This window comes from Leopardus geoffroyi, chromosome B3 (assembly GCF_018350155.1).
Source record: "Leopardus geoffroyi isolate Oge1 chromosome B3, O.geoffroyi_Oge1_pat1.0, whole genome shotgun sequence".
In the NCBI taxonomy this organism is placed as follows: domain Eukaryota; kingdom Metazoa; phylum Chordata; class Mammalia; order Carnivora; family Felidae; genus Leopardus; species Leopardus geoffroyi.
In genome coordinates, this window is record NC_059337.1 from 26,700,587 (window position 1) to 26,715,827 (window position 15,241).

The following is a 15,241-nucleotide window of genomic DNA, read 5'->3' on the forward strand; positions in this document are numbered from 1 at the left end:
GTCTTCTTGGCTCAGTGAAGGCCACCACCAGCTGCTGGGTACTTCTCCTTTCTCACCCCCACATTCAGTGTATGAGATCCTAATTGCAGGTAAGTTGTGGCCATGAGGTGTTACAGGTACTTCCTCATCAATCTTAAAGTAATGTGATTGAGAATCTGAAATGAAGATGAGCCTCAGCAAACCAGAATAGGGCATGGCCCTTCCAGGGATTCTTTATAGAAACTCTGATCCCAGGGCTGTCTGCTCTGGAAGGATGCAGTGCTACCACCTGCTTGGTCAAATGAGGGAGTTGTCCAAATCTGAAATTGCTTCTGCAAGTGGATTAATTTGTCATTATACCTATTTAGACAAATATGTCAGTCTCAAAATGGAAGAAGTGTTTAATTCAGTCAAACAGATTGAAGGCAAAAATATATAAAAAAAACAGTTGTTTTTATTTCTTTCCTCTCTGACTTTGTGTTTCTAGGTGCAGTTTCGAATTTTAGCAACTGAAATTCTCTCTGTTACCAATAGTTAAAAATAAAACAAAATAACAAAAAAGCCACTAAATGGTATCCCTGAATGAATGGCACCACTGCCAAGAATTAAATGCGCTGCTCCCACTCCCCACTTGTGATAAAGTGGCAGCTCCCTAGTCTTAACCTGGGACTTTTCTGGGTTGCTTCTGGCTGACTTCAAGAGTGATTCTTGGCTTTCCCACAGGCTCACCATAAATGCAGAGTGCCAGCTACAGCTGCACAACTTCCCCATGGATGAACATTCCTGTCCACTGATTTTTTCCAGCTGTGAGTACTAACTTGGGGTATAAATGCTTTGTAAAGGAATGTGTAGCTTCTATTGATTTTAGGCAGATAGACATGTGATTAGCATCATAGCATCACTGTGCAACCAGAAAGAGTTGATAATGGTTTTGATATTAGACACATGGGCATTTTGTCTCCAGACATTATTACATAGGATGTATGTTACTGAATAGGTATCTTTGAAAAAACTGTGATCAGCTTGACCATTCCTTGTCATATTGGAAGAGTCAGAAATTGGTGAACAGTCGACTTACCAAAGACCCTTATGCTAATGGATTGTGCATGTTATTTGGAAGTATGTAAAATTCATTTGCAATATTTTGGGGTTTAGTATCATCCTCAAGCAAGCTGTTTTATATTCTGAATAGAAAGATTAAAAAATTCATTTAAACATATTTATGTTTGTCTCATTGCAGTCTTGTAGGATGTAATTTTTTTGGTACTGTATCTTCCAATAATTACTAACAAGTAATCTTTCACAGATTCTTAAAGACAAAATCTAATACATACAAAGATACATATAAAAGGAAATATCAAATTTATGTGTTTATATAAAAATAACTTTTCTTTTTTAATTTTTTTTTCAACATTTATTTATTTTTGAGACAGAGAGAGACAGAGCATGAACGGGGGAGGGTCAGAGAGAGGGAGACACAGAATCTGAAACAGGCTCCAGGCTCTGAGCTGTCAGCACAAAGTCCGACGCGGGGCTCGAACCCACGGACCGTGAGATCATGACCTGAGCCGAAGTCAGCCGCTTAACCGACTGAGCCACCCAGGCGCCCCTAAAAATAACTTTTTAAGTAATAGTCAATATAGATCTGTAGAATTTAGTATACTTCAATTTAAATGTGTTCATCACAAGTAGTTAAGTATTACTCATAAGAATTTAGTTAAATTTATTGACCTTTTATAAAATTGTATACAGTGCTTGACAAACAAATGTGATGAAACCTCAAGCAGAAGGTTTTGTGGGTTTCTTCACTGGAAGTGAAAGATGAAAATGAAATAAGAGATGAACACACTTTATAGTTCATTTTGGATCCAGAAAAAGACAAGATAGAAAGCAAAATTTCACTAATCTCCTAGGTTGGGTAAATATATATATATATATATATATATATATATGTGTATGTATTTTAATGTTTATTTATTTTTGAGAGAGAAAGAAACAGAATGCAAGAAGGGGGAGGCAGAGAGAGGGAGACACAGAATTTGGAGCAGGCTCCAGGCTCTGAGCTGTCAGCACAGAGCCTCATTTGGGGGCTTGAACTCATGAACCGTGAGATCATGAACTGAGCTGAAGTCAGAGTTTAACCGATTGAGCCACCCAGGAACCCCAAAAAATTTTTTGTAGAGATTAATTTAATTAGTTGATTCCCAATTTAAAGCAATACATTCCCTGAACCATTATACTGTTGATAACAAAAATTTTCAACGCTTACTAAGTAAATGTCTAAAGTATATGAATGTCTGATAAAGTTGTCTGTAGATTACTTTAGGCCTGCTATTCTCTATTTAATTACTTTACCAGTTATGGAACCATTCAGGGGCACTTAGATGGCTCAGTCAGTTGAGCGTCCAACTCTTGATTTTGGCTCAGGTCATGCATGATCTCACTGTTCGTGAGATCAAGCCCTGCATTAGGCTCTGTGCTGACAGTGGGAAGCCTGCTTGGGATTTTTTTTCTCTCATTTCTCTCTGCCCCTCCCCTGCTCGTGCTCCCTCTCTCTCTCAAAATAAATAAATAAACTTAAAAAAATTATGGAACCATTCAAATAGTTTACTTCTTTGTGAGTCACTTTGGTATATATGCATATAATTTTCTTAGTGACTTTTCCACTTCACTGTTTATTAGTGTCTTCAATCAATTCAATTTAGCTATGTAGATCCTTCCAAAGCGCCGGTATGCTATTAATTCATCTATTGACTTTATAATTTCAATGATTGTTTCTCATTATTAGACATTCTAATTTTTTTCTTTTTTCTAATTTTTTATGCAATTTGACAGCACCTTATTTCTTCACTAAATGTTTAATGTCATCTTCCATTTATTCAAATTTTCAAAATGTTCTGGTGTCTTTGTTGGAGCAATTTGCAGAATTTATTGTTTTGTTTTACTCCATTACATGGAATTAATTTGCTTTTCTGATGAATTAGTAATTAGTTCATTTGAACTCATGTTTCTTGGAATTTTTTCTGTGGTATTTCTTTGAGGCATACATTTAAAACAGTTTTTTTTTTTCTAAAGATGTTTTGCTCTGGCTTTTCCTGGTTGTCTCTATTACTTTAAAGATTAAGCTTGGATTCCTGGGCCACATAGAATACGTGAATTCTAGCTACATGTCTGATTTCAGGCTGTGTTTTTACATTCTTGGGAAGGACTTTTTTGCTTTTTTGTTGTTCCCAAAGCCAAATATGGACAAGGAATCTCCTTTTAGGGAAAATTTCTCCTCAGTCTACAAGCTGAGGTTTTTCCCTTCCCTGTGGAAGCAGCTGAAATGTCCATTGACAGATGCATAGATAAGTAAAAAAAAAAAAAAGTCCATACATACAATGGGATATTATTCATACTTAAAAAAGATGGGATTTCTGTCACATGCTGCAGCAAGGATGAAATTTGAGAGCATGATGCTAAATGAAATAACACAATCACAAAAAGACAAATACTGTATTGTTTCTCTTATTTGAGGTATCAGAGCACAGTCACAATCAAAGGACAGAATGTCAAAAGTTGGTCACCAGGACCTGGAGGTAGAGGGAATGAGGAGTTACAGTTGAATGGGTATATAGTTTTATTTTTGTAAAATAAAAAGAACTCTGGAAAGGGATACTGGTGATAGCTACACAACGTTAATATACTTAATATCGCTGAACTGTACACTTACCATTTGACATTATGTGCATTTTACCACAACAAAAACGAACAAAAAGTGTAATAACTAGAATAAAACATTCATTCGAGGGCTCAGCAGCAGATTTGAGCATAAAGAAGGAAGAATCAGCATATTTAAATACAGATTCATTATCTTTTTTAATGTTTATTTATTTATTTTGAGAGACAGTGTGTGTGTGTGTGTGTGTGTGCAAATAAGGGAGGGGCAGAGAGAGGAAGGGAGATTTTCCCAAGCAGGCTTCATGCTGTCAGTGCAAAGCCCAACATAGGCCTCAATCTCAGGAACCGTGAGATCATGACCTGAGCCAAAACCAAGAGTCAGATACTCGACTAACTGAGCCACCCAGAAGTTCTAAATTCATTTTCATTATAGAGTCCAAAAAACATAAATACAAAAGAATTAAGAAAAATGAACAGAGACTCAGAGACTTATGGAATATAATTAAGCTTAGCAACACGTGCATAAGGAGAATCCAAGAAAAAGAGGAGAGAAGAAGAAAGCAGAAAGAATATTTGAAGAAATAATAACCAATAACTTCCCAAATTTGATGAAATATGTGGATTTACACATCCAAGAGCTCAATGAATTTCAAATAGCATAAACTTAAAAATATCTATAATTAGGCATATTATAATCAAACTGTCAAAAGGCAAAGACAAAGAGAAAGCAACAAGAGAGAAGCAACTCATAACCAATAATTAGTCCTTAATAAGATTAGCAGCTGATGGGGCGCCTGGGTGGCGCAGTCGGTTAAGCGTCCGACTTCAGCCAGGTCACGATCTCGCGGTCCGTGAGTTCGAGCCCCGCGTCGGGCTCTGGGCTGATGGCTCAGAGCCTGGAGCCTGTTTCCGATTCTGTGTCTCCCTCTCTCTCTGCCCCTCCCCCGTTCATGCTCTGTCTCTCTCTGTCCCAAAAATAAATAAACGTTGAAAAAAAAAAATTAAAAAAAAAAAAAAATAAGATTAGCAGCTGATTTCTTATCAGAGACCATGGAGGCCAGAAGGCAAGGAGATGACATTATTTAAAGGCTGGAAGAAAGACTATCATCCAAAATTTCTATATACAGTAAACCTACCCTTTAAAACTGAAGAAAAACATTTCCAAATGAATTAGAATGGAGAATTTATTGCTAGCAGACAAACCTATCCTACAAGAAGTACTAAAGGCAGTCCTTCAAGCTGAAATGAAAGAACATAAGGGGGTAGAAATGAAGCTATATGAGCAAAAAAAAATTACATTCTATTAAAATTAATTTGATACTAATCCATAGTAGATTGTTTTAAGACATTAATTGTAATAGGATAATCACAAAAAAATAGCTAAAAGTAAAATTAAAGGAAATGACACAGAACTTAAATTTTTGCACTAAAAGATATCTATTTAACACATAAAAAAGACAGTAGTGAAGAAATAGGAACAAAAATGACATGACATAGATAACAAATAGTAAAATGACAGACATAAATTCTATCGTATCAGTAACTACACTGACTGTAAAAGGATTAAACACTGCAAACAAGAGTCCGCGGTTGGAAGAAAGGGTAAAAGATTATGATCCTACTATGTACTGTCCATATGATACACAAGTTAGATTCAAACACAAATCATTTGAAAGTGGAAAGGTGAAATAAGATATATTATGTAAATAATGACCAGAAGAGAATTGGATTGGTTGTATTAACATAAGAAAAAAAAAACATTAAGGAAAATTGCTATTAGAGACAAAGGACATTTTATAATGATAAAATGTGTCAGCACATCAAGAAATTCAAAACAATAATAAATATATATACATCTACTAACAAAACATTAAAATACGTAAAGAAAAAGTTGACAGATTTGAAGGGAAAAACAGACAGTGAGCAATAATAGTTAAATACTTTAATACCACATTTTCAAAAATGGATAGAAAAACTATAAACAAAAGTTCTAACAGGAAAACAGAAGACTTGAACAGTTCAAAGTAGCTAGATCCAGTAGATATCTATAGAACACTCCACTGAACAAGAACAGAATATACATTCTTCTTAAGTGCACATGACACATTATGCAAGACAAGCCATATGTTAAGTAATGAAACAAGTCAATAAATTTAAAAGGATTGAATTATGATTATGGGATACAAGATCAGTATATAAACAACATTTGTATTTCTATAAACTAGAAATGAAAAACCTGACAATCAAAGTAAGAAAACAATTACATTTACAAAAGTATCAAAAAGAATACAATACTTAAGAATGAATTTAACAAAATAAGTGCATGATTATATGTTAAAAAGTGCAAAAATATTGTTGAAATGAATAGAAATCTAAACAAATGGAAAGGCATTCTATGTTTATGAACTGAGACTTAATATTGTTAAGGTGGTAATGCTTTCCAAAATAATCTATAGATTCAGTGCAATACTTATCACAACCTCAGCAGCTCTTTTTTCCTGACACTGACAAACTGATTCTAAAGTTTATAGGGAAATGCAAGAAATACAGAATAGCCAAAACAATCTTCAAATAAGAACAGATTTAGAGAGCTCACATATCTAATTTTAAAGCTTACTACTAAGTTACAATACCAAGAGAGTGTGGTGTGGTGCTGCTATAAAGATTGATATACAGGTATATTCAAATGTACATAAACTGATGAACAGATAAACAAAATCTGATATACTCATACCACAGAGTATCATTGCATCTTAAGTAGATTGGGACAAGAGGCAAATCTCACATGCAGAAGAATTCCAAATAATTTATGTAGATATTCCACCCTCATGAAGATGAAAGGATGTAAAGGATGAGCATTGTGACTTCCTTCCAAAGAGTTTATTATGGAAAGGGATAAAAAGAACTATTTTATAGTGGGGAAAACTGACAACTACTTCAGCCAGATGATTAAGGTCAACATCAACAGTTATAAGTCATATTGATAATATTTATCCTTGATATGTGATGATAATGGCATTTGACCCATGTGGTCTCCCTCCTAAAAACTCATAACCCACCTATAATCACAATAAAAATATCAGACAAAATCATAATTGAGGTACATTCTACAAAAATCTGACCAGTACTCCTCTGTCAATGTCATTGAAAGCAAGGAATATCTGTGAAACCATCATAGCTAATGTGGTGTCTTGGATGGCATCCCAGAATAGAACAAAAGCATGAGGGTAAAACTGATGAAATCTGAAAAAAAGAAGTGTGGGCATCAGTTAAAAATAATGTATCAATATTGGCTCATTAATTGTGACAAATGTACATGTTAATGTAAGATAATAATAATAGGAGAAACTGGGTGTAGTGTATTGGGAACTCCCTGTAGTATCTTTGTAATTTTTCTATAAAATTAAATGTATTGTAAATTAAAAACCCTATCTTAAAGAATAGAGATATGAATAATAATATTGAGCTGCATTATATATAATATATATATATATGTATATATATATATATATTATATATAAATCAATCCTGTACTTCAAAAGTTCTTTCCCCTGGTGATTATCATTAAGCTTGAAATCTTTACCATACATAGCCTAAAAGACCCCTTCCTCCCTCTCTAACTTCATTTCCTTCCACTCTTTCTTGAAATTCCATGCTTCACTATTTTTTATGGATGTTTTCCTCTTTTTCACTCAACATATAGCTCTAAACAACAGTAAACTATATCTTCTATATTTTCATTTTACCAAATTAGAAACTAAAGGCATCCTAAATAGCTGTGTATAGATCAATACAAATGCAAAGATCTAGTATCTATAGATTTTATTCGTAGATTTTTAAAAAAAATATTTATTTAAATTCAAGTTAGTTAACAGACAGTGTAGTATTGGTTTCAGGAGTAGAACCCAGTGATTCATCACTTACACATAACACCCAGTGTTCATCCCAAGTGCCCTCCTTAATGCCCATCACCCATTTAGTCTATTCCCCCACTCACCTTCCCTCTGGGAACCCTCAGTTTGTTCTCTGTATTTAAGAGTCTTATGGTTTGCCTCCCTCTCTGTTTTTATCTTATTTTTCCTTCCCTTCCTCTATGTTCATCTGTTTTCTTTCTTAAATTCTTAATGAGTGAAATCATAAGGTGTTTGTTTTTCTCTGACTGACTTATTTTGCTTAGCATAATACATTCTACTTATATCCACATTGTTGTAAATGGCAATATTTCATTCTTTTTGATTACTGAATAATATTCCATTGTGTATATATGTGTGTGTATATATACACCACATCTTCTGTATTCAACAAAACCAAAAGGCAACTGATGGGGTAGAAGCAGATATTTGCAAATGACATATTGGATAAAGGGTTAGTATCCAAAATCTGTAAAGAACTTATCAAACTCAATACCCCCAAAACAAATAATCCAGTGAAGAAATGGGCAGAAGTCATGAATAAACAATTTTCCAAAGCAGACATCAAGATGGCTAACAGACACATGAAAAGATGCTCAGCATCACTCATCATCAGAGAAATACAAATCAAAACCACAATGAGATACCACCTCACACCTGTCAGGATGGCTAAAGTGAAAAATTCAGGAAACAATAGATATTGGTGATGATGCAGATAAAGGGAGACTCTTTTGCACTATTGGTGTGAATGCAAACTGGTGCAGCCATTCTGGAAATCAGTATGGAAGTTCCTCAAAGAATTAAAAATAGAACTTCCCCATGACTAAGCAATTACACTACTGGGTATTTATCCAAAGGACACAAAAATGTTGACTGATAAAGGTTTAAATGCATGTTCCAAACCAAAAATTGTTTACACTATAGTTTTTAGTTATATGGTTTAATGATAGTTCACCAGAAGAGCAACATGTATGAAAAGAGTAAAATATAGTCAATGTGAGTAGACTAGAGGCCTCTAAAGAGGATCATAATCATCATGACAATGGGATAATCCTCCATATTCCTCTATGGTTACTTGATGAGAAGGGATGTTTGCAGAACTCTCTGAGAATCTGATTCAGAAGAGTAGCTATGTGCTTGGTGAGAAATGACATCTGCCAGTTGTGCTTCACTTTATTCAATTTCATGAGAAGTTTCTGTGAAGGAAGGAAAATGCACTAAACTGTTGTTTCACCAGGAATTTGATTGTCTTCTCAATAACAGTAACTCACATGTACCAAATGAACCTCAAGCCCACCCCTCCATTTTCCATGAGCTTCTGATTACAGATATGCTCTACTTCCTTCTGATTTTGAGATATGATACCTCTTCCCATATATCTCTTAACATCTAAAACGATTATTCTATCATATTAAGAGGGATATTGCTTTCTATTCTTGATCTGTGAATTATCTGTAAATTGTTCTTATGAAGATAAATTGAAAATATGTATTAGGAGCCACAGAAATAGTTATCTTTGACCATCCTTCAAAATTATTTTCCCCATTGTAGTCTGTCAGAAATATGTTTCTATTTTTCTTTATCTAGTGCTCTCACTAACTCCAAGAAACTTGTATTCTATACAAATGCTAAGGTTTACCCTTAGTCCTTCTTAGCTCTGCACCACCCTTTCCTATGCCATGTGTAGGGGTTGCAAATGCAATGAAAAAAAAGCCACATTGAGAATTTCAATGAATGACTTTGGCTACCATATGTATTTTTTTCCTTCATAAGTATACAACAAGAAGCATGACTTCATGTTTGACTAGCTAACATTTAATTTTAGTCTCTAGCATACAAGTCCTAGTAGAGATTGTGGCAAACTACATAAAATGTCTGTGAGACAGCCACTTTTCAATGTTGGCCAGATCTTACTTAGATGGAACACAGGAAAGATTTTGCCAGATACTTTTTTTTTCAAGCAGGAGATCTGAATTTTTATATGAAAGTTTCCAGTATTGTTTACAACTTGACAACAAATTCATTTAAAATTAAGTGTATAATTAAAACATTTTGAAGGTTAAAACTCTACTGGCCAAAATATCCATGAGCTGGATTCAATCCATAGGCAACAGCACAATCTCTGTATTAGTTTTTCCTCTGTTTGACATTCATTTTAAATTGTGTAAATATTTGTCTGAGTAGCATTGTGGTCTCTCCATTTCCAAAGTCTTTATTTTCAGATTAACACTCCTTGATCTTTTTTCATCATACAGTGATTAGTGCTGTCTACAGGAAATGCAATGCAAACCAAGGGTGTAATTTAAAATTTTCTAGGAGCCATGTTTTAAAACATTAAAAGAAACATGAAATTAACTTTAATATTATTTTTATTTAATACAATTTATCCAAAATATCATCATTCGAACATGTAATCAATATGAAAAAATAATAATGAGATATTTTTATAAATTAGTTTGGGATAGTTTTATACTGAGTCTTCAATATTCAACGTGTATTTTATGCTAACTTCACATTTTAGTTTGGAGTAGTCACATTTCAAGTGCTCAGTAGTTTACTTATATCTCATGGCTAACTTTTATTGGAAAGCACAGTCTTAGACATCCCTCAGATTTCCAAACCAGCTACTCATTTCCTTTAAAACTGTGTGTTTTGTTTAATATCAATAATGTTCTTGATTCTTCTTTCCTCAAATTTTGCTCCCTGTTTAGATAGCTTACGGAAATACCTAGGTATAAAGTTAACCAAAAAAGTGAAATTACTGTATTTTGAAAATTATCAGACATTAATGAAATAATTTGAATAAGACACAATAAATGGAAACATATTTCATGCTCATGGATTGAAAGAATCACTATTGTTAAAATGTCTGTACCACCCAAAGCAATCTAAAGATCCAATGCAATCTCTATCAATATTCCAATGTCTTTTGCAAAAAACAGACATAGATCAATGGAACAGAATAGAGAGTCCAAAAAGCCCATGCATATATGCTCAATTAATTAATGACAAAGGAGCCAAGAATATGCAGTGGGGGAAAGGATAGCCTCTTCAAGAAATGGTGTTGGGAAACTGGACATCCATATGCAAAAAGAAAGAAGAAAGAAAGAGAGAGAGAGAGAGAGGGAGACAAGAAAGAGAAAGTTGACCAGTAACTTACACCATACATAAAAATTAACTCAAATGTATGAAATACTTAAATGAAAGACCTGAAACCATAAAACTCCTAAAGGAAACACAGGCTGTAAGTTCCTTAACATAGGCCTTGGTGATGATATTTTGAATCTGACACCAAAACCAAAACCAGCAAAAACCAAAAATAAACAACTGGGAATGCAGCATACTAAAGGCATTTGCACAGCAAAGGAAACAACTAAATGAAAAGGCAGCCTATTGAGGAGGATAAAATTTTGCAAATCATTTATATGATGAAGGACTGATATCCAATATATAAAAAGCACTCATACTATTCAATAGAGAAAAGACTATTTGATCAAAATTTTCTTTTAGTAATGCCCCCAGGCATCCCTTTTTATCTTCCTTTTAAAACACATCTGCTGTGATGAGATAGAAAAAAAAAAAGCAATGGAGACCAGTTTCAGTTGATCAAATTCCCCAGTTCTGTGGCTCTGAAATTAAATTCATTTCTACTTAATTTGATTCAGACACTGGCTCACTGTCTTCACATCCCTTTATGGCCGCAGGATCTCTGAGGAATGTTGACTTGGAAAAAGATTCTAAAGGCATGCCAGGAGACTCATGCTCCAAGTTAAATCTCAAAGCCTAGAGGGAGGGCATCAGCTGCATCTCATGGTCAGTTGAATTGTATCCCTTCAGGGCAGAAAGGCAGGCTGAGCAAGACTGGAAGGCTTCACTTAACTTCATCATCAGGCTCCGGCAACATCTGTTTGGCTGTGCAGAGATACAAACCAGAAAGATTTATTTTTAAGGGTCACTAATACTTCCTTTATTCCTATGTGTGCAGCAGACAGAGTAGAGCCAAATGTATTTTATTCTAAACCCAGTTTATTCAACCCTGTTGAATAAAATATCAACCCTGTTGATGTGACCTGGAGAGGAAACTAAGTACTCTTGGCTCATCAAAATGCTTTTATCACTGGTGTGTATCTTAAAATAAGATGAAACAAAATTGCCTGTTTCCTGAATGCTGCCCAAGTGCCTTAATGAGGTGGGCCTTCTGCCAGGTAGAGCATCCTGGCAGGTGGGACTCTCTCCCATCCCTTTTGCTTTGGCAAGAAAGGAACCACACAGCTCCTTGCAAGTTCTTTCTCTCTGTTGGAAGAGTTAATCACCAAATAGCAGATGGTGTTAAATGCCAGCAGTTGTCCTGTGTCCTCTGAAGCAAATGCTCAGGTGTGAGACTTCCAAAAAAATAAGAAGAAATAAAGAAAAAAAAACCCCACATCATCCAAGGGGACAGTGGTGGTTAATTTTATGTGTCAATTTGACTACATGGGATGTTTGGGTTGCTGGTAAAACATTTCTGGGTTTATCTGTGAGGATGTCTCCAGAAGAGAGTTTAATATTTAACTGGTAGACTAAAGCAGATCACCCTCACCAACACTGGTGGACATTATCCAATCCATTGAAGACCCAAATAGAATACAAAGGCAGAGGAATATGGAATTTGCTCTCTTTACTTGGGCTGGAACATCCATCTTCTTCTGCCCTTAGGTGTTGCTGCTCCTGGTTCTCAGGCCTTCAGACTCAGACTGGGACTTACATGATTAGCTCCCAATTGTTGGGCCCATAGACTCAGACTTACACAGGCATACCTCATTTTATTGCACTTCACTTTATTGTGCTCCGCAGATACAGTGTTTTTCTAGAAATTGCAGGTCTGTGGCAACTCTGCATCGAGCAAGTCTACTCATGCCATTTTTTTTTCTTTTCAACAGAAATTGGTCTCTTCATATCTCTGTGTCACATTTTGGAAATTCTCACAATATTTCAAACTTTTTCATTATTATTATATTTGTTATGGTGCTCTGTGTCAGTGATTATGACTCATTGAAAGGTCAGATGATGGTAGCATTTTTTTAGCAATAAAGTGTTCTATTTTTTAATGCTTATTTATTTATTTATTTTGGGGGAAAGAGTGTGAGGGGGGAGGGGCAGAGAGAGAGGGAGGGAGAATTGCAAGCAGACTTTGCACCTGACACAAGGCTTGATTTCACGAACCATGAGATCATGACCTGAGCCAAAATCAAGAGTCAGACATTTAACCGACTGAGCCACCCAGTACCCCTAAAAAGTATTTTAAATTAAAGTACATGCATTGTTTGTTTGTTTGTTTTTTGGATATAACACTACTCCACACTTCATAGAGTGCAACATATTGTAAATACTAGGAAACCAACAAACTCATTTGTCTAGCTTTGTTGTGATATTCCCTTCATTGTGGTGATCTGGAACTGAACCTGCATTTTCTCTAAGGTATCCCTACACCACAAACTTTTCTGGGTTTTCAGCTTACAGATGACAGATAATGGGACTTCTTAGCCTCCATAACTTCATGAACCTATTCCTGTAATAGGTCTTCTCTTATGCCTGTGCCGATGCCTATCTATATCTGTCTATCCTATTGATTCTCCCTCTCTAGAGAACCCTGACTGATACCAGGAGGAAGTTCCCACCCTTCCAGCCTACCAAATATGTGGATTTCAAGGTCTCAAATGCTCCAGTATCTGCTTGAATCTACCTAAATGGTAGCTAGAGGGAGCTCTGTGGCATGTTTGGGAGACACAGTTGAGCCCAGCAGCCTACCCCTTTCAGTGAGAATCAAGACAACACCCTGAAAACCGTGTTTCCCATGAAGAACCACACCAGGCAGACTTGTGCACCAGGTGAGGTGGACTTTTCCACCTTCTCTTTTCTTGCCCATACTCCTTAAGGTGGTTACTCTACACTTGGCAGACAGCTCAATTACCCATATGTTGCTGGATCTCTGGCCTCTCCAGTTTTGCCTGCCCCTGCCTTCCCATTGCTGTAGACTTGCACACCTTGGAGGATTGGAGGGTGTCCACTAGCTGGTAATAACTGTGCATGCCTTGTACAATGAAAGTGATGGCATCCACAACAGAAATTACAGGGCTTTGGGATTCCCTCCATGTTACTGTGACCCTCAATGTGGTGAAAACTCATTAAAGTGGCAAACCACTGCTACACATGATTGCTGTGGCTCCACTGTCCAGTATTGAAGGTGGGTTATTTTTATTCTGGCTTTAGGTGAAGTAAGTGGTTCGTAGAGGTTAAGGACCTGATCATGGCAGAACAAAGAATGCCCCACTGCAAGAGAGGAGTTGTGACTCTGAAGACTGTGCTCTTCTCTTTTTTTTCTTTTTTCCTTTGATAATGATATTCAGCCAGTTTTATTTTATTTTTCAAAGTCGCTTTATTGAGGTATTATTGACATATAAAAAGCTATACACATTTAATGTGTACAACTCAGTAAATTTGGGGGTAAGTATTCACCCATGAAACCATCACCACCATCAAGCCTATATATATATATATATATATATATATATATATGTATGTATCACATCCCATATTTTCCTGAAGATCCCTTTATTATTTTTTTCATTTTGTGATAACCACACTTAACATAATATCTAATCTCTATTAAATTTTATGTTAATAGTATAGTATTGTTAGCTATAGTCACCATGCTGTAGAGAGGATCTCCAGAATTTATCTTGTGTAACTGCAACTTTGTGCCCTTCAAACCTTATTTCCCCCTCCTTCTAGTCCCTGCCAGCAATTTTTCAACTCTCAGCTACATGTTTAACTGTTTTAGACTCCACATGTGAGATCGTGTACTATTTATCTTTCTGTGTCTGGCTTATTTCATTTAGCATAGTGCCCTCAAAATTTATCCATATTATTGGGAATAGCAAGATTTACTTCTTTTTTAAGGATGAATGATATTCTATTGTATGTGTGTATATGTGTGTGTGTGTGTGTGTGTGTGTGTATGTGTATATATATATATATATATATATATATATATATATATATACATAATGTATATATTAGAAACTTCTTCATCCATCAATGGTCCCTTAAGTTGTTTCCATGTCTTAGCTGTTATAAATAATGTTGCAATGAACATGGGTGTGCAGATCTCTTTGATTTCATTTTCTTTGAATACATTCACAAAAGTGGAATTGCTAGATTGTATGGCATTTTTATTTTTAATTTTTTGAGAAACCTCCATACTGTTTTCCATAATAGGAGAACCAATTTACATTCCCACCAATAGGGCACAAGGGTTCCCTTTTCTCTATATCAGAGCCAACAGTGTTATCTATTGTCTTTTTTATAATAACCATTCTGACAGGTGTAAGGTAACATCTCATTGCCATTTTGATTTGCACTTCCTGATGATTAGTGATATTGAGCACTTTTTTGTGTACCTGTTGGCCATCCGTATGTCTTATTTCAAAAAAATGTCATTCAGGTCCTTTCACCATTTTTTAGTCAGATTATTTTTCCCTACTGAGTTGTGTGAACTCTTTATATATTTTGGATATTAACCTCTTATCGAATTTATGGTTTGCAAATATTTCCTCCCATTTTGTAGATTGCTTTCCATTTTGTTGTTTCATTTGCTTTGCAGAAGCTTTTTGTTTGATGTACTCCCACTGTAGCCAGCTGGCCCTAAATGC

General features: G+C 35.3%; 1 protein-coding gene across 4 annotated transcripts in view; it reads left to right on the plus strand.

The window, feature by feature from the left end:
• The window catches only part of GABRG3 (gamma-aminobutyric acid type A receptor subunit gamma3), a 725,624-nt gene that overhangs the window by 415,960 nt on the left and 294,423 nt on the right, over positions 1-15,241 (plus strand). For all 4 annotated transcript variants that reach the window (XM_045448932.1, XM_045448933.1, XM_045448935.1 and 1 more), the window contains exon 5: positions 703-785. In XM_045448932.1, coding sequence (XP_045304888.1) covers positions 703-785 — 83 coding nt within the window. The remainder of the gene's footprint in view (positions 1-702; positions 786-15,241) is intronic.